Source organism: Boleophthalmus pectinirostris, unplaced genomic scaffold (assembly GCF_026225935.1).
Source record: "Boleophthalmus pectinirostris isolate CB_2022bp ecotype Guang Dong unplaced genomic scaffold, ASM2622593v1 HiC_scaffold_19, whole genome shotgun sequence".
NCBI classification, from domain to species: domain Eukaryota; kingdom Metazoa; phylum Chordata; class Actinopteri; order Gobiiformes; family Gobiidae; genus Boleophthalmus; species Boleophthalmus pectinirostris.
This window is the reverse complement of record NW_026571140.1, coordinates 873,562-900,118: the sequence shown is the minus strand read 5'-3', so window position 1 is coordinate 900,118 and position 26,557 is coordinate 873,562. Positions and strand designations below refer to the sequence as shown.

The window sequence follows — 26,557 nt, the reverse complement described above, 5'->3', positions numbered from 1 at the left end:
CTAATCTCTCCGCAATAGAGTGTGCTGCCGCCGTCCGGATGAGCAATACATCATAGCGCGGCTGTGTACAGACAAACAAATGCCCTTGAGCAACGCACACAGAGCAGTGTTCTTCATTTGGGAGGGAAGCACCGAATCAGCAGCAAACATGTAGATGCGCATACACAGGCCAGCCCTTTTCAGCAGCTCTGCAGTCTACTGCTGCTGTATTATCCTACCCTATAGACCTTTGAAACATGTGTAAACAAAAGCAGTCCAAATTCTGGAATGGAGGTAACTGGAGGCAAAATGAAATAGAACATAATATGATTTCAAAGGAGAAGCTGGGATTAACCAGAAAATGTGAAAAATCCAAAAGAAAATCTCTCTTACACATGAGAGATATGAGAGTGTGGGTTAAAGGAGTTTATAATTGTCTCTGTGCACAATCAGAGGGACAGTAAGCGACGCCATTCCTGCTGTAATGTTTCTGAGGTTTCCAAAGGTACGTCTTTGTGTGTCAGTGCTAAGGCTAATTTCTGGCACAGATGTAAATAACGCCACAGTCTGAAATAATAAACACCTACAAAAAATCAGATTATCTTTACTAAATGTCATTTTGTTATGTTCGACTGAATAGATTTGAATGTTGTCAGTGACATCCACCTGCAGATCACTGTCCACTGACCCAGCAGCCTTTAGTGATTTTAACATGACTCTGCACAAATCTCTCATTGATTACACCAGAGCTGACCCACTCTGACTGGGAGTTGGGCACAGAGCCTACTGTACTTTAGTATTTATTTATTTAATAGAAAATTATTATACAAGAAAATTACATTTTATTGGACAGATATGTAGAGAAAGATTGACTGCAGAATACAGTTTCATTTTATCTACAGATATATGCATACTTTACCACACATTATACTTTTTGTGAGGCTTAAAAAACAGAGGCTAGAAAATATTTTTTTCCATCTTTTGGAGTAGAAAGGAAATGGTCATTTCATCACTGGAAATCCTAAATTATATCTTACTTTTTGTTATAAAGACTTGAAACCATTTGCATTTTGATCTGACGTCATTTTCAGTGATTATTGAACATGTGCTTTAAGCCTCCAATCTCCTCCAGTCTGGACTTTTGACCATCCTGATAACTGAGCATATCACAGGTTCTATACAGAGCATTAGTCTGGTCCTTGTCTGTTCCTGTTACATCTTTGGAGGTAGAAGGTAAAGTCAGCCACTGTGAAATGGAATTGGATAAAACATACGACCAATCAGGGCTCAGCGGTGGTGCTAAATATTACAGAACACACTCGCTTTGGGCGCACACAACTGTAAAAGTGCACAAGCAATCAGAGGGAGCACGGACCAAAGGAAAAGCCCAAATCTGCTGCAACTCATCTGTAGTGAGAGCAAAGGCTTTCAGACTAACGTTAAACCAAATAAGTTCAATGCTAAGTAGCAGCACACGGTACAAGCGTATCCTGTGGTCTGATCCAATACTCCCCACATAATGAGGAGGGAGCTCGCATAAAACCACTGACATTCAGTCATCTTATTAGATTAAGCTAACCTCAAACATAATAACTATTAGTGAGGATTACTTTAATGTCTTGGCTTGTGGACTGACTTGCACACAAAGACTATTTAAACTGAGACAAATGGGATTAAGCTGCAACTAAACCTGAACTAGGACTTAGAACAGATCCAAAAAGTTTACATCAGGAATAAATCTGGATCAAGCCAGGACCAAACCAAAACAAATGTAAATGCTAAAGTTGACTATTCTTAAAGACAGGGTATTATGCAAAACTTTGTGAAGCTTTCTACAAACCCAGTCCTATAATATTGTTCCCTGAATGTGCCTGAAGAGGTTTTAGTTGTCATCCATGCATCTTTGAGTATTTTAGTATTTCTGTAAGATTTGCCCAATGCTCAGCCCATAAGCCTTTCATCCATCCTCCCACGTAACAATTCTACCTAAATAAATATACAAAAGTATAACACAAAACAATAGATGACAACTTCACAAACCTGATGCGATGGACAGTGGTTTCTAGGGGTGTGAATATTTAAGTCCCTGGCAATTTGATTCAATTACTGGGGTCCCAATTCAATTAAAAACGATTCACGATTCTAAAATGATTCTTGCTTCTGTACATTCATACAAAATAGAATTGTTCTATTTGCGCAGGCAAGAATCTAAACAAGGTATCTGAAAATGTATTTATTTGTAGCCTATTCATTATTTTATTAGTTCATAATTCAATACAACTAAGATTGGTTCAGTCATTATCTGGATACAGTTCATGATTAAATTGAAATACCTATTTGTCACATATACAAATGATATAGATGTTCTAATATGTTTAGAGTCTGTTTATGATGAACGGGGCACTGGCCTTTTAACTCTCACATGCTGTGGCTGTAGTGAACACATTAACTTTCCTTCGCTGCTAACAACACAGCATTTTACCGTAGTGGAGACATGTTATTTAAAACCATTTTGTGAGAATTTGGAATCGATCCAGAATCATTAAGACGTAGAATAGCGATCCTTTAAAGAATTTTTTTTTCAACACCCAAGTAGTTTCATTACCAGAATGCAGCTGATTGAAATGTCATAGTGCTCTGAAGGGGAGTGACTTAGCACAGTGAACAAAGAGAGGCCGAGCCTAGAGTGTAAATATATCATTTTCAACAAAAATATTTTCAAAATAACAATAGGTGAAACAATCCCTCCTGTTTAAACACTCACACTCTTAACAATGACAGAACCAGTTCATTTGAAATGATTTGCTGTGGTCCAGAATTATTCCTCACTTACCTTATGCATTCAGAGCATCCTAAATATTCAACTCGATGAGCTTATACAGTAAACACGTTTCACAACTTTCAGAGGTTAACAATAACGAGCATGCCAGTCACATATCCTGTTTCTCTGACAATAAACAGCATAGATATATTTTCATCTCAAGAGCTGTTTATACACAACAGGCTCTCCCAAAAAAATGACATAATTTCGCAGGCCAATAATTCTGGCAATTCTTGTTGAAATAAGCTCAAATTTTCACAGAATGTTTAAAAACAGATCAAGATTTTATACTGAATATTTCATTTTTGTTCTTTTTTCATGTTGAGCCGTTCACTCCCAAAGAGAAGACATTTTGCATTTTTGTATCTGCTCACACACACTCACCCAAGACTGTGCAGACTTCAGTGCAACATTTAGAAAAACTTCACCAACTGGCAAACAAAATTGGACTTGGACCAAAAATGTAAAGGGGATGAATTTTCTGCAAGGCTAAATGATCACATATGTGTGCGAGCAGATTCCAAGATGCAAAATACCTTCTCTTTGGGAGTGAACGACTCAACCTGAAAACAAAACAAAAAATAAAATAAAATGAATATAAAATCTTGATCTGTTTCAATACATTCTGTGAAAATTTGAGGTTATTTCATTAAGAATTGTCAAAATTATTGGCCTGCAAAATGATGTCATATTTTTGGACCCCCTGTATATCTGCACTGGGACACATTTTCCTCAAATGCATGGGAAAAAAAACAAAAAAAAACCTAAAACAAACTCTAATACAGGTCCTTTAAGGATTTGAAATGGAGTGTATATTTGCGAGGCCACATATTTATGCATGTATTCCAAGCGCTGCCAGAGCTTTGATGTGTTAGTGGTGCTAGCACAAAGACAAAGCGGGTGATGAAAGTGCCCTGGCTCCTGCTTCATCCCTCTGCACCAAACGTGAACCGCCACGAGTAAATATACATGTGATTGCCATGGAGCCATTATTAGGGGAAATTAGATCAGTAATTACAGGCTTGAAAATAAAGTAGGAGTTCTTTATTAGCGGAGCGGCGTGCTATTCACCAGCGCAGCAGAGAGGTGCTTTAATGAGAGTGGGCAGCGAGCAGATGGCAGGACGCGCAGCGGTTCCAAGATGGAGTCTCCACGATTAATGTAGCGCTGTCTGTTTCCAGCAAATATACTTCCCACAGACAAACGCATGCAGGAGCTACTATTGGCAACAGAGTCATGTCCTATATGATTTATGTTGTGTCCGTGTGCCGTCGCAATGCATCCAGCGCTGTGATAAGTCCAATGTGCTTATTTGAGTAGAAATGCATGAAGGGTTTTTAAGGGGCTTTCATTGTAGTTTCTGCTAATGCTGCAGGATGTGTCCTAATCAAATCAAACTTGTAATTTGAATGGTCGTAATTAGCAAATCACAAAGGCTGCAGTCATTTAGGTGATCGTTTATACTCACAGTCTCTTTGTCTGAAGTCTGGTATTACCTGCTGAGTACTTTAGACCTCTACACACATTTTCTGAAATGCAGGGCTCTGTTGTAATAATCTTTAGTAATTCATCTTTCAGTCTGCCAATATATTCATTGTCCTGGACTGTACAGTGAACACTTGTGATTGCAATGCACAATTTTTGTCCCCAAAATGTCCTTACGTGCCAGTCTCTGCGTAAATACTGAAAAAGATAGCTGTTGATTTGAAAACAATTACTTCATGACATCACAAAGTGGAACAGAGCATTTTGAGCTTTGACAGACACTCTGAATAATTCAGAATTATTCAATTAATGAAACAAAACACAACTCCATGTATGTTTTGGAGGGGGTAAAAATGTTATAACATGGTTTAGCTCACAAGAGGTGGAATATAGGACCTTTAAAATGCCTTTAGGAGAACATTACATGTACTAAAATGCACAGCTGCAATACTGTTCTCAAAGGAATTTTAGGGTTTGTAATAAACATAGTTTAGCAAAATTCATGGGGTGAATAGGAAAGTGAAGTATTGTGACCCAAAGATAAAGCCTAAATGACAATAAGGGTGAAAAATAAAGTATTATAGTGTTACTATAGGAGAAGTAATTAAGTGTGGCTGATTCATTCTTTAAATCTGAATGGTACTTGTGAGGAAAGTGTTGTAGTAGAAACTATGGAAGGCCTATATGTGACACCAAGGTCCTACCAAGCAGGTAAGATATAATAACAAGATATTCTGTGTACACATCTCCTGCACTGGATTTTTGAGGTTTTTCAAAAACCCAACTGTTCTAAAAGCTGTCAGTCTTTGATATCCAATAACCCAGCAAAGCACAGTGCAGCGAGCTTCAAGGACAACATATACATTTTTTTTTAGGACAATTATATTCCAGGTTTTCCAGAATTTCCAGGACCCTGAATACTGAGCTTAGCACTAGAATAATGTTGACACAGTCCCCCTAACCTGAGCTAGCCCATCGTAAACTGCAGCTTGTGTCTAAAGAGTATGACAGGGCAAAGTGTTTCTCCTGTCACCTGTGTGTGGTGAGACTGTGGTGGGTTTGGTGGCGGGTTTGATAGTGGGTTTGGCGTTGGGATAGCAGGAAGTTTAGTAGTGGGTTTGGAGGCGGGCTCGTTTTGGGTTTGGTGTTGGGGTGGTGTTGGGTTTGGTGTCGGGTTTGGTGTCGGGTCTGGTTTCGGGATGGCAGCGGTTTTGGTGTTGGGTCTGGTGTTGGGTCTGGTGTTGGGTCTGGTGTTGGGTCTGGTGTTGGGTCTGGTGTTGGGTCTGGTGTTGGGTCTGGTGTTGGGTCTGGTGTCGGGTCTGGTGTCGGGATGGCAGCGGTTTTGGTGTTGGGTCTGGTGTTGGGTCTGGTGTTGGGTCTGGTGTTGGGTCTGGTGTTGGGTCTGGTGTTGGGTCTGGTGTTGGGTCTGGTGTTGGGTCTGGTGTTGGGTCTGGTGTCGGGTCTGGCTTCGGGATGGCAGCGGATTTGGTGTTGGCTTTGGTGTTGGGGTTGGGGTTGGTGTCGGGTTTGGTGTCGGAATGGCAGCAGGTTTGGTGTCGGGTCTGGCGTCGGGTCTGGCATTTGGTCTGGTAGTGGGTTTGGAGGCGGGTCTGATGTCGGGTCTGGAGTCGGGTCTGGTGTCGGGTTTGGTAGTGGGTTTGGAGGCGGGCTGATAGTGGGTGTGGTGGCGGGCTGGTGGTGGGGTGGCGGGCGAGCGGGGAGTGCCAGGCCCAGCACACGGCTCTCTCGCCTGGAGGGGAGACGGCAAAGGGCGCAGGAAAAAGAGTTTGAGTGATGCCTCTGTCTGCTTGACTAATGAACAGTTCAGCCGGGGTCAATCCATTACAACCAAAAGCATTTAATTATTAATTACACCCAATCTATAGGCAGTTAAGGACAAGTGACATAGTATGTTTAATGCGCAACACAGAGCAGGAGGGGGGGCAGGTGGAGGGGCAGGAGGGGGGGCAGGTGGAGGGGCAGGAGGGGGGCAGGCTGCAGTGGCGAGGGCTTATATTCTGTCATTTGTGCGTGTCAGCAAAGAACTGAGAGGGAGCAGGAATGAGCGTGGCCAGAGCTAACATTAGCATACACCTTCATAAACATGCACAGGGCTGTGTGGCTGCAGGAAATACAAAGTCCCAGACATAAAAGTGGGTTGGGGGTCATGTTTTACAGGACACTGGGTAGTGCCACAGATAATGGGGGGAATTATTTTAAAGCTAATAATATGAGGGTGAAAGTTGAGGTTGAACTGAAGTGTAAAATGTAAATGTAAAAAAATAAATAAATGTAATAAATACTTTCAGTAGAATTTGTATTCAGTTCTAAAATCCATATTCTGATTTTGGCATTTTGACATTATCCATATTCAAAATGGTGCTTTTCAGGTTCTAGACTGTGATGATGTCATTTTTTCAGATGTGGTAAGAGACAGATTTTCATATTAATAACACTGCACTTTGCCATGAAATATCCAAAAGGTAAATGCACAAATGTTGAACCTGATCATTTCTGTGACTGAGTAGACCAGACCAGCTCCAGGGCGACATATGGCCCATTGGTTTACTCTGACTGGCCTGTTTAAGATCATCTGGAATTACAAAATAAACATATTTTATTACTTTGCCTCATGCATAGACTAAAGCTGCATTGCTTTTATTTCAGAAGTGATATTCTAAATGACATTTTTTGTAAGGCAATCTCACTTTTTCATTGTTTAGTCATAATATAAACTTTTACCAGTCTGAGCAGCGCGTCAAAACAATGACATTTACTGTTATAAAGAAATACAATTAATATTATGCAGAACTGAGTTAAGCATTTTGGCCTCCACAATATTTTGTTTCTCATGTGGTCACATGGAAGAAAAAATAAATAAATTGCCCACCCGTGGACTAGGCTGTAGAACTCACTGTATTACATCACAAATCTGCTTTTGAACTCTTTTCATTTTAGCTGTCCCCGTCTGTATTCAGTCATATTGGTCTATAGAATCTAGTGACGTGTTCTGAAACCCAGCAACATATTTCCTCCCTGTACCTCTCTGTGTTCCTTATTTAAGCTAAAGAAAAGTGTCCATCTACCTGTCCATGGTTATGTTTTGTTTAGTGTATTGAGTACATGACTGGGGGCTGTGGTGTTAGCGGTGTTAGCCTCTGCAGCATTGTGCATGCGTGGTGTGTGTGTGGTGCATGCGTGGTGCATGTGTGGTGCAAGTGTAGTGCCTGTGTGGTGCCTGTGTGGTGCGTGTGTGGTGCGTGTGTGGTGCACGTCTAGCCCCAGGCGGGTGCACAGGACCAGGGCTGTACGAGCGGGGAGCAAAGCCGCCTGAGTGCTCTGCTTCATTAGGAAACAAAATATAAGCTTTCCGGGCCATTAGGGCTGACTTTAGATGCAAAAGCACATAAGACGGCGACTCACCTCATCAACGATGCATTGGAGTAACTGGAGAGGCTGAAACACACAGATGTAAAAAAAGGGTGAGCTGATGTGATGAAAGCGGATCTATTACGTTAATCAAATGCAGTGAGGCCGAGCCGAGCCATAACAGATCGGATATGTTATTTTATTATGCTACCTCGTGTAATGGCAGCTGTTTAGGAACAATCTAATATTTGCCAGTGAAAATGCCATCGGAGTGGAACAGTCAGCCAGGATTACAGACATGCAGATCCAATAACACTCACCATTAAAGATCCTTGGTTCTTCTGAATCTGGAAGGCACAGAAGAGGCCCTATGTAATTAGCGTGTCATAATCAAGGCGATAAACGTGGACACATGATGATCACTGGGAGGAAAATGATAGTTTCCCCGTGGCAATCTGTGGCTCTGCATTAACACCATTTACATAATGAAAACACACAAATGTTAATGGACTCGCTCTCATTTGAGGAGATGGGGGAAGAGAGGCGCTCATGCTAATCTCCGAGCAGTGCTTTATAGCTGCCCTCCAGGTTCTGTCGATGACTGGAGATGTGAGCCGCCATGTTGGATTCACAGGTACAAGGCTGAGACAATCATTAGAGGAGAGAGCAAGACAGAGAGCTAATTACACAGCTACAAGGCACATTGGGATAATTTGATTAGAATGGCAACCCTTAAACAATAAGTACACAAGCCCAAATCAAGCAGGCTAAAGTGTAAGTTTAAGAAAACATTTCATCGTTTATAAGAGAAGCAATAGGGTTTCTTCTTTGGATTTTTCCTTTTTTTTTTTTTTTTGAACACTGAACAAAAGTTGCACATTTTTGAAATGTACTACATTACAAGATTACTGAATACTCACTCTCAACAAATGAGTATTGGCTGTCTGCATAGGGCCATGCTGGTTAGCTCACTGTGTCTCAAAGCTAATTCTATTTAAAAAAAAAAAAAAAGGAAAATATAAAATAAACAACCAATTAAAATTTAAGTAAAGACAGCCTGATTATTTTTATGTGAAGATGATTTCAGTTTGTGGTGTTATTTTTATATTTACTATGAATCAAAATTTGTATTAGTACTATGACGCAAACACAGACAAGTGCTCTGCTCTGCTCATTTATAAAGTCTAACCTCCACTCACAACTTCCTGTTGTGTGATCTTCAAGTATTTATTAGTTTAGTACCATGGAGAACAATAAGCCAACATTCACTTCTGTCAGTGTCAGTGAAGCCTCTTGTTAGATTTGTCAGAGGCTCACAACATACAAGAACATAATGTTTAGCAACACTAAGTATTAGAACAGGATTTACTGTAAATAATAAATAAATAAAACCACTGTTACCACCGGTGTTGGTCAGATTGCTTTGCAAAACTACCGATTACTGACTACTGGGCGGCAGTAGCTCAGTTGGTAGAGCATTCGCCCACTGATTTGAAGGTTGGCGGTTCGAATCCTGCTCTCGACATTAAAAAAAAAAAACATCACAGGTTGAGCGGTCAGATCCACTGACCCACAGGTTGGCTGGTGTGATTCCAGCTCCCACAGATGAATGCTGCTGTTGTGTCCTTGGGCAAGACACTTAACCCACCTTGCCCACAATGTGTGTGTAAAGTGCTTTGAGTGCCTTGAAGGTGGCAAAGTGCTATAGAGAAAAATTTGACCATTTACTGATTACTTCCTCTAAAATAATGTAATTACTATTCTGAATACTTTATTTCAAAAATAATTTGATTACTGACTTAAAATAAGTTACACTGAAAAAAGAAAGTATACAGCGGAGGACTTCTAAAACGTATAAAAAAGTGAATTCTTCACACTTATTACACATTTTAGCAGTGAAAAAAGTGACTACTACTTCTACTACTACTCCCACTACTACTCCTACTACTACTTCTACTACTACTCCTACTACTTCTACCACCACTACTACTACTCCTACTCCTCCTCCTCCTACTACTACTACTTTTCTAAACACTCAAAGATGCTGTACAAAGAATACAATTAACATATATACGATAATAGACAAAATATAGGCATGATTGAAAATCAGGCTGGACATTAAAAATAGACTAGGGTTTTGAACAGTTTCTTGAAGATGGGGGTTCAGTGCAGTCACGGATTTGCTGAGGTAGAGAGTTCGAGAGAGTGGGGGCGGTGATAGAGAAGGCTCTGTCTCCCAGGTTCAGAGCTTAAGTCCTACAAGGGAGGGACAGGAGCAGAGACAGGAGCAGAGACAGGAGCAGAGACAGGAGCAGAGACAGGAGCACAGACAGGAGCAGAGACAGGAGCAGAGACAGGAGCAGAGACAGGAGCACAGACAGGAGCAGAGACAGGAGCACAGACAGGAGCAGAGACAGGAGAGACAGGAGCAGAGACAGGAGCACAGACAGGAGCAGAGACAGGAGCACAGACAGGAGCAGAGACAGGAGCACAGACAGGAGCAGAGACAGGAGCAGAGACAGGAGCAGGGGAGGGACAGGAAGACAGGGGTGATCTGTTCGTGGGACCATGTGTGTGTGAGCAGGTGGACAGTGTAGTTTTGGGTCCGGGTTATTTGTTTAAAGTGGGATTCTAATCAGAGGTTGAGGTCGACGAGGATTCCACGGATACAGATGAGTGGGGATGGAGTGAGAGGAGTCTTGTCAAAACTGAGGCAGAAGTTTGAGGTGGGTTTGATGCATAGTCTGTATAAAAGAAGTGGACTAAATGAGTGTGACATCACCCACAGCGTTCAGCGCCGCTCAAATGAGGCTCGTGATGTTCACGGTTACAGGAGGGAATCTGGAGCCTGACTCTGTGTTATGAACACGATTTTTTTGACAAACAAAATAGCGAAAAAAAAATCTGAATCACATAGAGCGGATTAATATGAACATTTTAAGACCAAAATGATGAGGCTCACTGCAGCTGTTACAGAGAGAGGGACGAAAAGATCCCAATGTAAGTCAGTTGGAGCCAGGGTTTAGGAGGAGCCGGAAGAGCCTCCTGGCGTCTATGGTTTGATGAAGTTTTTTTGAATGTCTGTTTCGTCACTGCTGAGTTTGAGAAAGGTGTGTGTTTTTATGTCGGTGTGACAGTTGGACGAGTTTATGGATGAAGTGGAGATGGCGATATAGAGCTGTATGTCGTCAGTGTAGCAGTAAAAACAGTGGCCATGATGAGGGATGATGTTGCCAAGCGGGAGGATGTAGAGAATGAAAATGAGAGAATCAAGCACTGATCCTTGGGGGACACTTTGTGACAGGGGAGCAGTGAAGGCGGAGCAGTTGTTAATGCTGATGTTCTGTTGTTGGTTTGTGAGATATGACTGAAGCCAGGACAGAGCAGAGCCAGAGGTGTTGATGGAGGTCTTGAGGCGGGAATTATGGAAGTTACAAGGGAAAGTAACTAATGTAATCACTTTTCAAATGAACTGAATCGTGTAACGTTGGTAACAAAATCCTCAGAGTATCCACTCAGTTTGTCTTCTTCCTTCCTTCTCCAACACTCTTCCCTTCTCATCCTCATCTGACAGACGTAAAGCGGGATGAGAGAATTCTCCAGCTGCTGCGCAATTATCATCGGAACAACTGCGAAAAAAAGTCTGTATCATGTTTGTGTCCGTGGCGTAACGACAACCTGAGATGACAGAAAAGGCGGTAGCAGCTGAAGTGTGTGTTTTCTTCCAGTTGATGTAAATACGTTTGAGCGCCCCCTGTCCAAACAGAACACTTTCCCACCCCAGTTGTTTTGCTTTGTCCACAGTGCTGTAAACCCTTGGCTTTCTCTCAGTGCCCAGGTTTACAAGATGTTTTTTAATTCAGAATTAATTGTTCTGAATTAAATAGTTTGGAATTAAAATATTCTCCTTCGAGTTCACATGGACATGATAATTCTGACTTGAGGTTTACATGGAAAACACATTAAATCATCTTTATTTCATTCCGCTCAGTGTCTGGGGGTGGGGAAGCGTTCTGATTGGATCCAAATCGCGTCAGAAGGGTGACCCAACGAGCATGTGCTGAACAACCAGAATTATTTTTGAGACGTTTACATGATCGAGGAATAAATTCATTCAGCTTTAAAATTGGAATGAACCACTCATTGTTTACATGGTCTTTTTAAAGCGGAATACATTTTTATACTGAAATAAATTACTTTTATTTGGAATTAAAGCTCTCATGTACCGTATTTTCCACACTGTAGGGGGCGCTCATAAACCTCCAACCCCATCAAAAAAACAACTGCGCCCCCCACAATCCAGAGCAACCTATACATGAATCCACTCGGGTGTCCCAGCACGACTTCAGTAAACTACAAAGCCGCACCACCCAGAGAACACACAAACACACACGGAGCAGACAGCGACCGAACAGCGAAACACACCCACAGACACACTCATCACTCCACACCGACAAGGAACGGAACAGAGGAACAAACCGAAAAAGCGAGTGCAATGTGCCACTTCTAGACACAACTGAACAACTGAGTCACTGCGAACACGCCGACAATCCAGCGATCCCAGACAGCACCCTCCCTACACGCCACAACTGAACAAAGCCCAGAGTCACCGTGAACGCCACAAACAAACAAAACCACTCACCCATCACACTGTTGGGTTTCCTTTAAAGTCCAGTGTGGTTTATTTGTGAAAAAAGTTCAAAAATAGACCATTTAATGACAGTGCATCTTATAATCCAGAGCGCCCTATAGTGTGAAAAATATGGTAAAAGTGGCAAATGAGTTTCATGAAGTCTCCTGAAATGGTTTTCAGAGCTGGGTTTCATCATGGTCAAGAAATGTCAAAAGTGCAAATTAGGGTTAGAAACACAGAGTAAAGTCTATTTTAAAATCTAAAACAAGAGTTATTTGATCTGATTAAATTTTTTGTTAGCTACATTCCACATTCATAGTTCTGATGCTCAAGTGAGAATGTAAAAATCATGGAAATAAGAAGTATGTCCAAACGTTTGACTGTTTGTGCGTGTTTCGAACAGGTGTAGATGGTCTGTTACTATAGTTACGGTCTGACATTTGGACACCTCACTGACAAACACCATTAGTTATCTCTCACCAAGCAGAGGGAGGCAGAGCAGAGAGCACGCTGCAGACTTCCAGATCCCACTTCACTTTGTGTGGAAATAAATTGCACATTTTAGCCGTTGCTTTGACAGTGCATTAAAGCGCTTATTGATTCACTCAATTAAATACAGGTTTGCATAGTCTGTAAATACCAGGAGACACTTAAGGCGCTCCACATCCAGTTTGCCTGATTCAGATGCATTAGAGGCAACTATAGAAAAGTCATTTGTTCAGAAATAATTACTCGGACCGAATTGCAAGCTGTTCAAGTTGAAATTGGATAGTGGAGGAACAAGTTATTCAAGCATAATTGCGTAGTTTTTCTTCTTGTATGTGGCTTAGTTAGACATTAGAGTTTTAATACATCTGCACCTCAGTCCCCTCTCTATTATGTGAGTAATCTAATACAGAGATGCACACACATGCTGGGTTTCCATGCTTGTTGGGGCACTGGGTAGTATATCCATCTTTAGAACTTTTGACTATTGTAAAATGATTCAGTGATTCATTTGACTAAAAGGAAGGGTATAAATCGTTTGGAGAAAATATGTAATTGCGATTTTTCTGACAAGCATTGACTGTTTGATTAGATTTGCAATTTATGTGTAATAACAAGTTCAAAGGAGGACTGCCATAAAAAATGAAATGTAATAAGACAAGACTGAGCTTGGAGAAGAGCCGCTGCTCGTCCACGTGGCTCAAGCATCAGCTCTGGATGCCTCCTGTGTGGGCATGTCCCACAGAGAAGAGGCCCTGGAGAGAGGGAAGTGTGGGCATCCCTGCTCAGGCTCCTGTCCCTGTGACCAGACCCCAGATAAAACAGAAGAAAATGGATGTTGGACCTAAACTACGGGGTAAATATACAAGAAAGAATATTTATTTGTTTGTGGAGAAAATTTTAGTATTTCAGAAATGTTTGTCTTTACAATTTGCTCATTTCTTCCGTTCAAATAGATTTTTATGCAATGTCCATTAATCTTGCAGCTCTGCACCAATCAAGTACAATCATGTAGTCACAGTCATTCTAGGGCAGACTGATAAAAGTGTGGCTGCTAATCTGCTTATATGGCCTTTTCTGATCACAACCAAACACATTTATATAATATGAGTGAAGTGTCATGCCCGAGGACACAAAAAACAAGATCAGCAGAGGTTTCAATGAGCAACCTTTCCTACCCAAACCCAGCCCATCTAAATCTGTTGCTGCAAGTTCAGCAACGAACGCATCTGAAAAGTAGTGCGGTGGTAAACTTTACTTTAGACGTCTTTTCAGAAGCAAAAAATAAAGATCAACATTATGATCTGGTGAATAAATTAAAATGTAATGGGGGTTGATGAACCTTACAGTGTTTTAAGAAGACATGCCAGTGAATTTAAGAAAGTGTGACAAAAACCAAGAGCCACGAAAACAGGGAGAAAACAAACGGCAACAAATCAATCAGGGACAGAAGTGCTGGCGGCTGTATACACATCACACTCAGCTCTGAAGTCTTCAAAGACTTTCCGAGCGAGCCGCGCACAAACTCCATTAACTCCTGACAAAGTATGCAAATGAACGGAGCATGTGGCGAGGGGGATTAAAGACACCAGCTCTAATCATGACAAACGCAAGGGGACGGCAGCACAGCCAACGCACGCGCTCCCAAACTGTCACACAGACATCACACTCAAAAAGCCAGTAAATACAAATGTAAAGATGCACAGAGTTACAGGGAGTAGTGCTCCTAAAGATGGCCTAGATAATGCTGCAGGATTATTCACCATCAAATTGAAATCACAACACACAAAGGCAGCAGTTATTTAAACAACACATTGTACTTTAGTCTGCCAGTGGTTGTTGGGCGCAGTAGTGGTTGTTGGGCGCAGGAGTGGTTGCAAGTGCAGTGCTTCTCAATTATTAGGACGAAACATCTCACGTGACTATAAATGTACCTATAAAAACCTCTACATGCCATAATGACGCCAACAATTAAAGTACAGTCACAGCGGGATGATTGTCGGCAATACGGCACGTTTTCGCACAGCGGCTTACAGAGTGATTGGGGTGTAATGTATTTAAACGCATGCGCGTCTTCTCATCCCTGTTAAATATGTTTTCCAGTTGAGGGTCTGCACACTTCTGTCTACACTTCATACTCAAAGCACAGTGCTCCACACCACACACTGCGCACACTCTGCCAAAGCCACTAATGTAGAAGTGCAGCACACTAAATCAGACCAAAGCGTCAAAGCGTCCACTTTCTATGTAAAGATGTGCGACAGCGTCCTGCGTTTTTGCGGCGCGTTTTCGGCGTCAGCGCGGCGCGAATCTGGCGTCAGCGCAGCGCGTCTTCAGCGTTTTGGCGTCAGTGGCCAAGACGCGCGTCCAAGGCGTCAGCGTCAAGAAGTTGAAAATGCTGAACTTTTCGCGTCAGAGATCAATCAGGGACGAGTATCCAGAGACGCAGCGACGTTATTATGAACCACAAACATAGCGGAGAATAAATAATACGATGCCATAGATACACCAGGACTGACTAAACAGATAGAAGACTCGAGACAGACACCACAAATTAAAGGACCAGTATCACAACACACATTAGTATAAATTAAAACAGTTCGACCCGACTTTGATGTTTTATGTCATAAACAACTGACATTGTTTCGGGAAAAGAGCGGGACCGGGCTCTTGTTTCCAGGGCAACGGACGCGCGTCAAGTATTTTTGTCCCGTCGTCCACGGCGTCAAAGATGCGCGTGGTCCAAACTTGCAAAGGTTAGAGGCGCGCGTTTTTTGACGCTTTGGTGTGAACGGTTGGTTGTGCATTCCCGAGGTCAAACGCGCTTGACGGAGTGGTGAGAAGCACTGCATTAGTGGGTGTTGGGTGTAGTAGCAGTTGCTAGATGTAAGTATTAGGGGTAGTGCTGGGTGTAGTAGTGGGTGTTGGGTGTAGTGTTGGGTGCAGCAGTGGATCTAGTACTGGGTGTAGTAGTGGTTGTTGGGTGTAGTATTGGGTGTAGCAATTGGTATTGGGTGTAGTATTGGGTGTAGTATTGGGTGCAGTAGTGGTTCTTGGGTGTAGTAGCAGTTGCTAGATGTAGTAGTAGATGTTGAGTGTAATAGTGAGTGCAGTAGCAGTTGTTGGGTGCAGTATTGGGTGTAGTAGTGGTTGCTGGGTGTAGTAGTGGGTGTTGAGTGTAGTATTAGGTGTAGTAGGAGTTGCTGGGCATAGTATTGGGTGTAGCAGTGGTTGTCGAATGTAGTGTTGAGTGTAGTAGTGGTTCTTGGGTGCAGTAGTCGTTGTTGAGGTAGTAGCAGTTGTTGGGTGTAGTAGCAGTTGTTGGGTATAGTATTGGGTGTAGTAGCAGTTGTTGGGTGTAGTATTGGGTGCAGTAGTGGTTGTTGGGTGCAGCAGTGGGTGCAGTATTGGGTGTAGTAGAAGTCGTTGGGTGCAGTAGTGGTTGATGGATGCAGTATTGGGTGTAGTAGCAGTCGTTGGGTGCAGTAGTGGTTGTTGGGTGCAGCAGTGGGTGCAGTACTGGGTGTAGTAGCAGTTGCCGGGTGCAGCAGGCAGGCCCAGCGCTCAGACAGCTGTGAGAGATGACAGCTCTGGCCTGCGGCTGTTGGCTGGCTGTGCTTGACGAGCTGGATGTGCGCTGTGCTGCTACAGCCTGCAGGTGAACTGTCTGCAGCGCCATATGGACCAGGGGGAGAATTAACACTGAGATGAGGAGGGCCCGCTGCCAGATACCACCATAGCACCACACCACAACCACAGGAGCCCATCTCACATGTGCAGAGTTACACTTCACAAGAGAGACCACCAATGTAAACTAGGCCTGCTCATGTTCAGGAGATGTCAATCTTATTTAATTTTTGGATAAAATATTTAGTTTAGTTGTATTATTACTACTATTACTCAGAGGTGGGCAGAGTAGCCCGAATTGCACCCAAGTAAGAGTAAAAATGGATTTGTGAAACATAGTGTTCAAGTAAGAGTAACTGTCAGGAGGCAACACCGGAGTTATAATTTAAAGTTAATGTAAACTGAGGAAAAACAATTAAGAAAGCACAAAATCTGGTATTTTCAAAGTACAGAGACTAAAATGAGACAAACTTATATCATATCTGATGGAGCACTGCAAGAAACACAAATGTTCAAATCATTTCATATTGTCACATAAAGCTTTTGTCACTTGTAGACTTACTCACAGTGTAAAGAGGAACCAAACTCTTACTCTAGTAAGAGTACTGTCACATAGATACATAAATTACAAGTAGGAGTAACAGTATGCAGCTACAAAAGTACTCTGAAAAGTTACTCAACTAAATGTAACTGAGTACTACCCACCTCTGCTGTTATTCCAGAACATCTTTTCTATTACTTCTATACATAAAAATGGTGCACAGATGTTCAAGTACAATATTCTCAGTGATTTTGCTCACTGTTATTCAAAATATGAATAACTCATTCAGATCCATCTGATTCTAGAAGATCAATGTAAGATCATTATGAGTCTGTTGCTGGCTCCTTAAACTATTCAAATCTGTCTTGTAAAATTGTTGAAATCAGCAGATGGCAAAGATGGAATACTAAAACTTGTGTTAAGTACAATGTGCCTGGTTGCATTGAGTGAAATGAGGAGGATCAAGGGTAAGGCGAGGTAACTAGATGCAGATTGTTCAGCTGGGATTAGAGATAAAACCATCTTAAAGGCCTAATTAAGACTTGATAGGATTGGTAAGCAACTTCTGTGGTCGGCAATTACATTTGAGCTGGATTTTAACTGAACGCAGTGTGTCAAGAAGACTGCTGCCAACCATGTCTAAGGTTTTAGTCAACCACAGGAGAAAAAAGGGACAAATCTGTTTATACCACCGTTAGAATGGGTGGGAAAGAAATAAGCATTCAAATAAACAGAAGAATAACCCAGGAGCATACACACATAATGAGCTTGGAGCTTAACGTACCTGTGGGTATGGAAACATGCCTAGTGCCAGCTGTGGAGGAGAGAGCAGAAGAGAGAGAAATGAAGAACAATCACACAGTTCAAATATACTGCATAGGAATAACCTCAACCCTGTTGTTTAAGCCATAACAAAAGAGACATGCTAAATATCACATTGCCTACACTTCAAGGCCATTACTTTGGAACAATAAAAGAGGTTCTAAAAAAAATTACAAAAATCTAATTGGGGTAATTTTACTACATTTTACATTCTATTTTCTGATATGTTATAATGTACTTTCCTCCTCATAAACAGACCCGGAGTTGTGTTTTGTTTCATTCACATGTGTTTAACACCAAACCCTGGAGATTTAGGCTGTGATGTCATGTGGTAATACAGGAAGAGCTCCACTGTGTTTTTAAACTTCATACAACTTCAGTAGAATCATTTGCATCATTTCAGTCCTGAATTTGCTAATCTCTACTAAACTACAGGTAAAAGGATCTTTAAACTTGAAAACTACCACTACATGACATCGCAAGGTGAAACAGAAAATTCTGAGCTTTTGAGATGTAAACAGACTAATAATTCACACACGAATGAAACAAAACACGACTCCAGGTATGTTTTTGATACGGTAACAACATTCTAACAGGGCTCACAGGACTCAATTGAGTGAAATATAGGACCTTAAAACTGTTCGTGTTTAAATATTAATACCCAGGTGAAAATCCATACTATATATCAAAACTAGACACAAGTATGTATATTAATATATATAACATTTGAATTATTAATTATTAATGAATTATTTTTAAATTTGTATCAACATTGGTATAAGAGTATCAAGCCTTTTTAGTGACATTGTGACATTGCGACATTGCTGTGGCATATGTGTTATAAAGATGAGACTCCATTCATTTAACTTATATGACCAAATTCAAATAATTAAGTTAAATATAAGTTGTGTTTTATTGGCTAAATAACAACCAATCACCCCCAAAATGAAAACAGAATTGCTACTTTAATGCTGCAGCTCAGTTACATTTAAAGAAGATATATTGTTGTGTCTGCTATATAGTTATAATCTACACCCATAAATTGTTAAAATTTGCACATTTTAAATATCAATATTGATCTAAAATGATTTAATAAAAGAAAGAAGTCCATTAACTTCTGCCTTAAAAAACTGTGGTGCCTGATGGGAATCACAACAAAGTGCCACATGCTGTGGGCCCCTCCTATGGACAGCTGCACATCACATTAGAGAGCTATTTGGGCCAAAAGAGTATCGTGATGCTACAAAATCATAATTGTATCATCGAAAATAAACTTGGCGAAGGAAGAGCGTACGTCACAGTGGGCGTGTACCGGTGGAGCTAAAAACGGAAGAGATCGAAGCAATGACGTCTTGAATACAGAAGACTAAAGATTGCTCAAACATAAATGAATCAGTCTAAATACAACTTCAGAGGATCACTGAAAAGAGACTTTTTCACATACTAGGTCCACTTTAAGTTAAAACAATATTATAGGTTTCATAACGGTAAGCTGTAGATTTAAGGTTTCATTAGTAGATGAGTCTAGTGTGGACATTGTGGTGTGGTGAGGTAAGAAAAGGGCTTTTAAAGCACAGTTTCAAATAAACTTGTGTTCGTCTTTCATGTAAGCTTAGTGCACATTGTAATCTAAAAACACTCCCTCATCAAACAACACTGGCTATTAGTTAATAAGCCCCTGAGTGACCCACCTGCTGAGCACAGAGCGCAGGGCTAAAGGAGAAGCCTGGCAGACTGCGCTCAGGGCTAAACCTAATGTAGTGCTGTGATTTTGGCTGGGGGTGGGGCCACACTTCTCCCTGACATTTGAGGTGGGCATTTTTCATCTTGGTCAAGGGCAGCTTATTGGCAACATCACCTTATTAAAACGTCAAAAAGCCCCGGCGTCTCCCCTTGAACGTAAATAGATTTAAACTGGTGGTCTAAAGATGGCGCTTGATGGAGAGGAGAGGGTCTGTAGGCACTTTCGTTTAGCGTAACCCCACTTGATACGGCCCGGCGCTGTTGTAAAAGTCAATCTCTCTCATGTAAAAATGATGTGGATAATTCTGACATGCCATCTCTCCCCCGCCTCATCTATTCTGGCGGTGATTGTGTGTGTATTAGGAGCTATTGACGGGGAGGGGCTGTGAATCATCTGTTATCAGGCCAAAGGAGCGCCGCAGACAGTTACAGATGGGGAATCAATGGAGTCAGTGGGAGGACAAGAGAGCAGCGCAAATGAAAATGTGATTTGAAAACAGTGTGTCAGTCAGGTCTCCAGGGGGCGCCGACAAAAGACACGTGTTTATCTACAATCATTCATTCTGCCCGGCCAGCCAACCATATCCTGCACACGCATCAGAGAGTGACGCCTCTGTCAACGTCATAATATCTCTGAAACACGAGGTACGCCAAGGTTTAAGCAGTCAGTGCTCTAGTTTTGCTTATAACCAGAGATTTGATTCAACGGCCAAAGTGTAAGCCTTGGGATATTGCTGACAACGTAATCTTAAAAACGTGAACAAACTATACATTTGTCATATTTTATACTGTTAAAATACATGTCCAGGAATGAATTAGACAAGTGAATACAATTATGTGGCACTAGATTTAAAAAAAAAAAAAAAAAAAATTCATTTTTTCTAGATGGATAAACTGTGTGTTTGAAATAATGTTGTCACGATACAAATATTTGAAACTCGATTTCAGTACAAAAGAATAGACTTGATACTCTGTTCTGATTCCCATACCATAACGATAATAGAAAAAAATACTCTTTATTTGGAGAATAGAATGTGATTTTCAACATTATATAGTAATACTTAAGTTATTTTATATTACCATGTGTTCCATAGATGGTCCGTGTGTATACTAGTCTATGTGCTCTTCTACTTGTTCTGATACAACTTAACATCATTCTAAAGACATTCAGGAAAGGTTCATTTCTGTCCCGTAAATGGGACTTTTTAGTACTGATACCTGTTATATTTAGTTTTGATACTAGTTTTAATATAATGTGGTTTTGGATAGTTTTGACAACCCTAGTGTGAATCCAAACATTGAACTGAATACAGAATTAGATTCATAATATAAAGTTATAGCTTACCGAGAGAAAAAAACAATATTTTTACACAATAGAATTGGATATTTGTTATATGAACATTGTAGTTCTGTTGATTTTGCGTGTAGTTTTATAATAGTATGCCAATAATAAACATAATAATCCTTGGCCAAAAAGCTCCATTATGTCCTACTTATGGGATTTCTTTCAGCCTCAATAGTTGGTCAAATCAGTATCGGGTTTCAACACAAGTTTTAGTATCAATTAGTCTCTGGGTATTGATTTGTTGACAGGCCTAGCCTCTTGTCACATATGTTATCAGTGTATGTTACAAATATGATGCTATAATAAAACACAGAGATAACACAGAGCCAGCTGTACCTCCATAAACGAGATGCCCACACTCCACACGTCTGCGTGGATGCCGTACTGCTCCCCTGAAATCCTCTCAGGCTGAAACACACACAGCACCACAACCATCAACACTGAGGAGCCAGACCCTGTCATATGAGAGCTCTGTGGATGCTTACTTACAGCCATGTACGCATTGGTTCCAACATAGGTTTTGGCTATAGAATTCACCAACTGCAAAAGAAATGCAGACAATTATAAACTGAAGTGATTAAATATACGTCATTAAAAACCTGAAGCTCACACATGTTTAACACACAAACCCTGCATGTCTAGGCTTTATTCTTCTCTCAAACTGAAAACACTGATCCATCATGTGATGTCATTGAATGGTGATACAGGAAGTGCTCCACTGTGTTTTTAAACTCCATACACCTTCACTAGAATCATTTAGATTATTTGCAGTGATGGAATTGCCAAACTTGAAGCAACACCAGTTTCTTTAGCTTTGTTGAAAGCTCTGGTCTTCTGGTGCAGAAGAATACCAGAAGATATTCTAGACTCTTTTTATGGCAACAAATGTTGGTTATTCTAGTGCATTGTAAATCAGTTCAATTGAGGCAAAAAATATAAAACTTAAAACCACTGGATGACATTAAAAGGAGGCAAAGCATTTTGAGCTTTGGAGATGTAGACAGACTAATAATGGTGGATTACTCAAATGTGTGAATAAAACAAAACACAACTCCAGCTATGAGGAGGTGACATTATAACATGAAGCTCATGGGAGTCCATTTTGCCCATTATAGCACCTTTAATGATATTACTGTTACAATGAGTGACACTAGAATCAAACTACAGTGGACTTCTTAATTCACTTTTATTTAGATGACCATAGATGACCATTCCTATTATCTGTGGCAACTATCAATCTTTATTAAAATACACATATGTATATATATATATATATATATATATATATATATATATATATATATATATATATATATATATATATATATATATATATATATATATATATATATATATATATATATATATATATATATATATATATATATATATATATATATATTATATATATATATATATATATATATATATTATATATATATATATATGTGTGTGTGTGTGTATATACATACATATACATATATATATACATACATATACATACATATACAACATTTTAAATCACAATATTAACCTAAAAACAACTTAATAAAAGACACAAATCCGCTGAGCTGACTTGAGTTAGAAAAGTGCAGTGTCGTTGTAAACGTCACCACAACAACAAGTCGAGAAGCTGTGGGCCTCTGCTATGGATAGCTGCACATCACATTAGTGAGCAGAGGATTTTTTGAGATTTGTATCAAAATGATTACAGTGCCGAATCTTACATCACAGATTAAATTGCGAAATGAAGTACAGAGCCATGGGCATGTGGAGGTAAAAACTGTGGTTGATCAGAAATATGGTGTCTTGAAAATAAGCATTAAAGATTGCTCAAACTTGCATAAATCAGTTGAGAGGGTAAATGAGAAGGGGAAGTGACTATGGCTAAAAGCATGCACAATAGGTCGACTTTAAATGTGTTCAAATAAATACACAAGTTTGCCCTATTTACGTCCCTGCCTTACAAGGAGACATTAGCATTGTCTGTATGTGTGGCTACAAAACACATCCCATCAGTGACAAGCCTACGATAATGAGCCTGTGCTCCCTCATGGCTCTGTGTATTTTCTGCGTGCCCTACAGACCACATGTGTGCGAGAAAGACAAACTGAACCACATCAAAATGAGGACAGGACTTTGCATTTGGAAGTAAAAAAACATCACCTTGGAGAGACAAGAAGTCGAGGTTAAAAATGAATAAGTGTTTACCATACGGACATGCAGTGTTTGTGGGGCAGGAGACAGGGTCCAGGGGGGACGTGGCGGAGCTGCGTCCCTCATGGTTACATTACAAATAGCCCGAACGCCATAGAGCGCCATTGTCTCCTCAGCGCCCGGACTGCATACATATCAATGAGGCCGCGCGCCCGTGTGGGGGCCATAATTATAACAAGTGATTTTTTTGGGACGCAGAGGAACAATAGGAGGAGGAGGGGGAAGGGGGAGGAGAGCACCCATGGGAGCGCCCGTGTGTTTGGAGGTGAAAATGAAAGCGCTGATTGACAGGTTGACCATATGTACGCAGATCTACATGCTAAACTGAACGCCGCACAGTGCACGTTGGTTGGGTTCAGGTGATGTTATATTATTCAAAACTGCCCATGTTTTAAAATAGAGGTGGAGGGCAGGTCAAATATCTGTGGTATAATTTAACATCAAAATGTCAAAATGCACAGGTCCTGGTTTATAGTTCATATGTCTGTAATCACTGGACCTATCCACATGAAACAAAAACTGGCACAAAGTTCAATGCCTTCTGTCAGTGTAAATAAACTTTTAGTTAGAAGGTGCTTATAAGCCCATGTTACTTTCACTTACACCTATCTGTCCCTGTGGAGATGTTATTGCTTTGTTCACAATATTCTACATATATTCTTTTCTCATTCACTGAGACAAGCATGTGGTGCCGCTAGGCCAAGTTATATCTGTGAATAGGTGAGCTCACTCAAAATAAAAAAGCAAGCTTTTCAATAAAAAAAAAAAAAAAAAAAAAAAAAAAATCAGCTATTGAATAAATGCAAATGTTACATTGTGTACCTTTAAATATTTTGACACTGTAATATTTAAAATTGGTGTCACTACAAGACCCACTGTGCTTTTGTCTGTGTCTATAGTTATAATCTATGACCCTTATTTTATTTTTATTTTTTTGGGACGAAAATGACTTTGTGGCGCTGTTGAATCCTACGTGTATCATCGATTAAGAAAATAAAGTTGGAGAGGTAAGTTTATACAGAGCAGTGAGTGTGTGCTTGTGGCAATGATGACAGGGATCAGAGCGGCAAAATGGCGTCATGAAAATAAGTTATTAAAGATTGCTTAAATATGCACAAATCACTCCAAATACAACATAAAAGTTATGAAACGCCCATTTTGTAGAATAGGTCTACTTTAAGACATGAGATTAATGAGAAAAGTGTCTGATCCTTAACCAAACCGAAACAAATATGATGAAGTTCAACACATGTGAATTTTACCTCTATAGAGTTCTATAGGCCTTGTCCTCCATCTGGAAGTATGCATTAGTATTTGTACATAATGAGTGTGTGTGCGTGTGTGTGCGTACCTGTGTGCTGACACCAAAGTCGCAGAGCTTGACTTGTCCTCGGGTGTTCACCAGCATATTGGACGGCTTGACATCTGCAGAGACAAACTGTTTATGGAACTCCCGCGTCAGCACTTTGAGCCTGTCTGGATCAACTCTCTGCTGTTTTTTTCCTCATAACAGTGGGGCCCGAGGTCTTACTCACCTCTGTGAAGTATCTTTAGGCTCCACAGATACGTCAGGCCTTTCACTACCTGCAAACACAGACACAAGTTAGATCAGAGGTGCACAGTGGAACTTCTTGGATGCGGTGGTCCACCACCTGCTTGTCTCTATGGAGATTGCTATAACTGTCCTTACAATAATGTCAGATCCTAGTTCACACAGATTTTGGCAACAGCCCAGAAACATGGGTCTGTATATGGATTTGAGTTTAGACGTTCAGGCAGTGTTCACCAACAGATGGCACTACTAAGTGGTTTCAAAAGTTCAAAAGTTCAAAATTCACAGTTTTATTGAAAGCTTTATTGACAATTTCTTCACATATACTAGACATACAAAGGAATCTATGTTAAGTTTCTCTCTGCTTCATGTGTAGACAACGACAGGGAGAGCGAGAGGGTGCAACATCTGCACACGCCACCATTCAAATGGTTCCATGGTTTGTCTTTGTTTAGAGGCAATGCAATTTATGTTCTGTACTAGTGTTGTTACAAAAATGTAAAACTCGATACTAAGGAATAGACTCAGTACTCAATAACAAATCCTTCAGTGGTCCAGGTAGGTTCCATAGATGGTTCATAAGTGTATATTGTGTGTGATAAAGCTCAACATCATTCTAAAGACATTCAGGAAAGGTTCATTTCTGTCCTATTAATGTGATTTTTTTAGTATTGATGAAATGACTATCGATACTAGTTTTAGTATCGATTAGTATTTGATTTCCAATACTTTTGACAACCATACACTGTACTGAAAGCACTGTTCTAACTGGGGTGCTATGAATATAAATATGATTGATTCAAGTAAGAAAAGACATGTTGTGAGTAGTCATCTTCAGACGTGTGGTGCAGTTTGTCTCTGGCACAACGAGCTCAGACATAAGAACAGAGCAGCACCGGCTCTGAAGTCCTGCTGCGTCTATAGTGCTGCTGTAAGGACAACAGTGGCCAGAGCAGAGGCCCTCTCGTCCTCACGGGGGCTTTTGTCTCCCTGATAATTAACCACTGTGACACAGGAGGGAGGGACGGGAGGGAGGGGAACTGCGAATTAGAATCAACACTGACTAAATTGCTGTCATGGTTTGATTATGGACAAAGTTAAAAAGGGGAGCAGAGATGGGGAGGCGCTGGTGCAGGGGGTAATAGGTGCGGAGACAGGCTTTTGATACAATGTGTTCTCTGTCTAAATGATCCCAGTGACTTTGACTTTGCCCATAGCTTCACAAAACAGAGGCTAATTGAATGGCTCACACCAATTTTCACCAGCCCAAATCATTAATAAAATTAGAGGCTTCCCTTCAGAATAGCAGCACAGAGGTGAGAAGTCACAGTACCAGCATAAACAGTTGTTTACTGAAGAGATGTGTGAAAGCTGTTATTGTGGACGCAAAAACAACTCATTATTGTATATTTTTTTATGGTGTCATCAAGGAAATGATAAAAAAAACTAAAGTCAGGATGTGATACAATACCGTGTGACTAGAGGTGTCATGATTTACCTTTTAATAGGATGTGGTTAAAGTTTAAAGGAGACAGAATGCCTTTGTCTACAAATAGTTATACTCTACTACTATTATATTTTGGACATTTTAAATTGCCATATTAATCTACAGCAGTCTAAGACAGACACATGAGACAGAAAACTGCAGCACTGATCCTTCTGAATTCTATCACTGTTTGGAATCTTTTTCTTTTGGCGTCTTGAATACAGAAGAATTAGGATTACTCAAATATGCATGATGTACTCTAAACAAAACTTTGAGCGTGTAAATGAGAAAGGTAAACAATTATTATGACATGAATAAAAGCTCTTAAAAGTATCTTTTAAAAAAGATGTGTCCTTTAACAAAGATGCTGGTAATACAATTAAATTAAACAATGGAAGTTTCTCAATATCTAAAATGTTCATGAAATTATAAATCAATCCTAAAATTAGTT

General features: G+C 40.5%; 1 protein-coding gene across 2 annotated transcripts in view; it reads right to left on the bottom strand.

Moving 5' to 3' along the window:
* map2k5 (mitogen-activated protein kinase kinase 5) overlaps positions 1–26,557 on the bottom strand; it is an 80,265-nt gene that overhangs the window by 26,834 nt on the left and 26,874 nt on the right. Inside the window, exons 13-19 of one of the 2 annotated variants that reach the window (XM_020940631.2) lie at positions 24,604–24,652; positions 24,420–24,493; positions 21,341–21,391; positions 21,188–21,259; positions 17,726–17,755; positions 7,975–8,001; positions 7,709–7,741 (exon numbers count right to left, since the gene is read on the bottom strand). In XM_020940631.2, coding sequence (XP_020796290.1) covers positions 7,709–7,741; positions 7,975–8,001; positions 17,726–17,755; positions 21,188–21,259; positions 21,341–21,391; positions 24,420–24,493; positions 24,604–24,652 — 336 coding nt within the window. The remainder of the gene's footprint in view (positions 1–7,708; positions 7,742–7,974; positions 8,002–17,725; positions 17,756–21,187; positions 21,260–21,340; positions 21,392–24,419; positions 24,494–24,603; positions 24,653–26,557) is intronic. The other variant, XM_055154559.1, reaches the window with a different exon arrangement.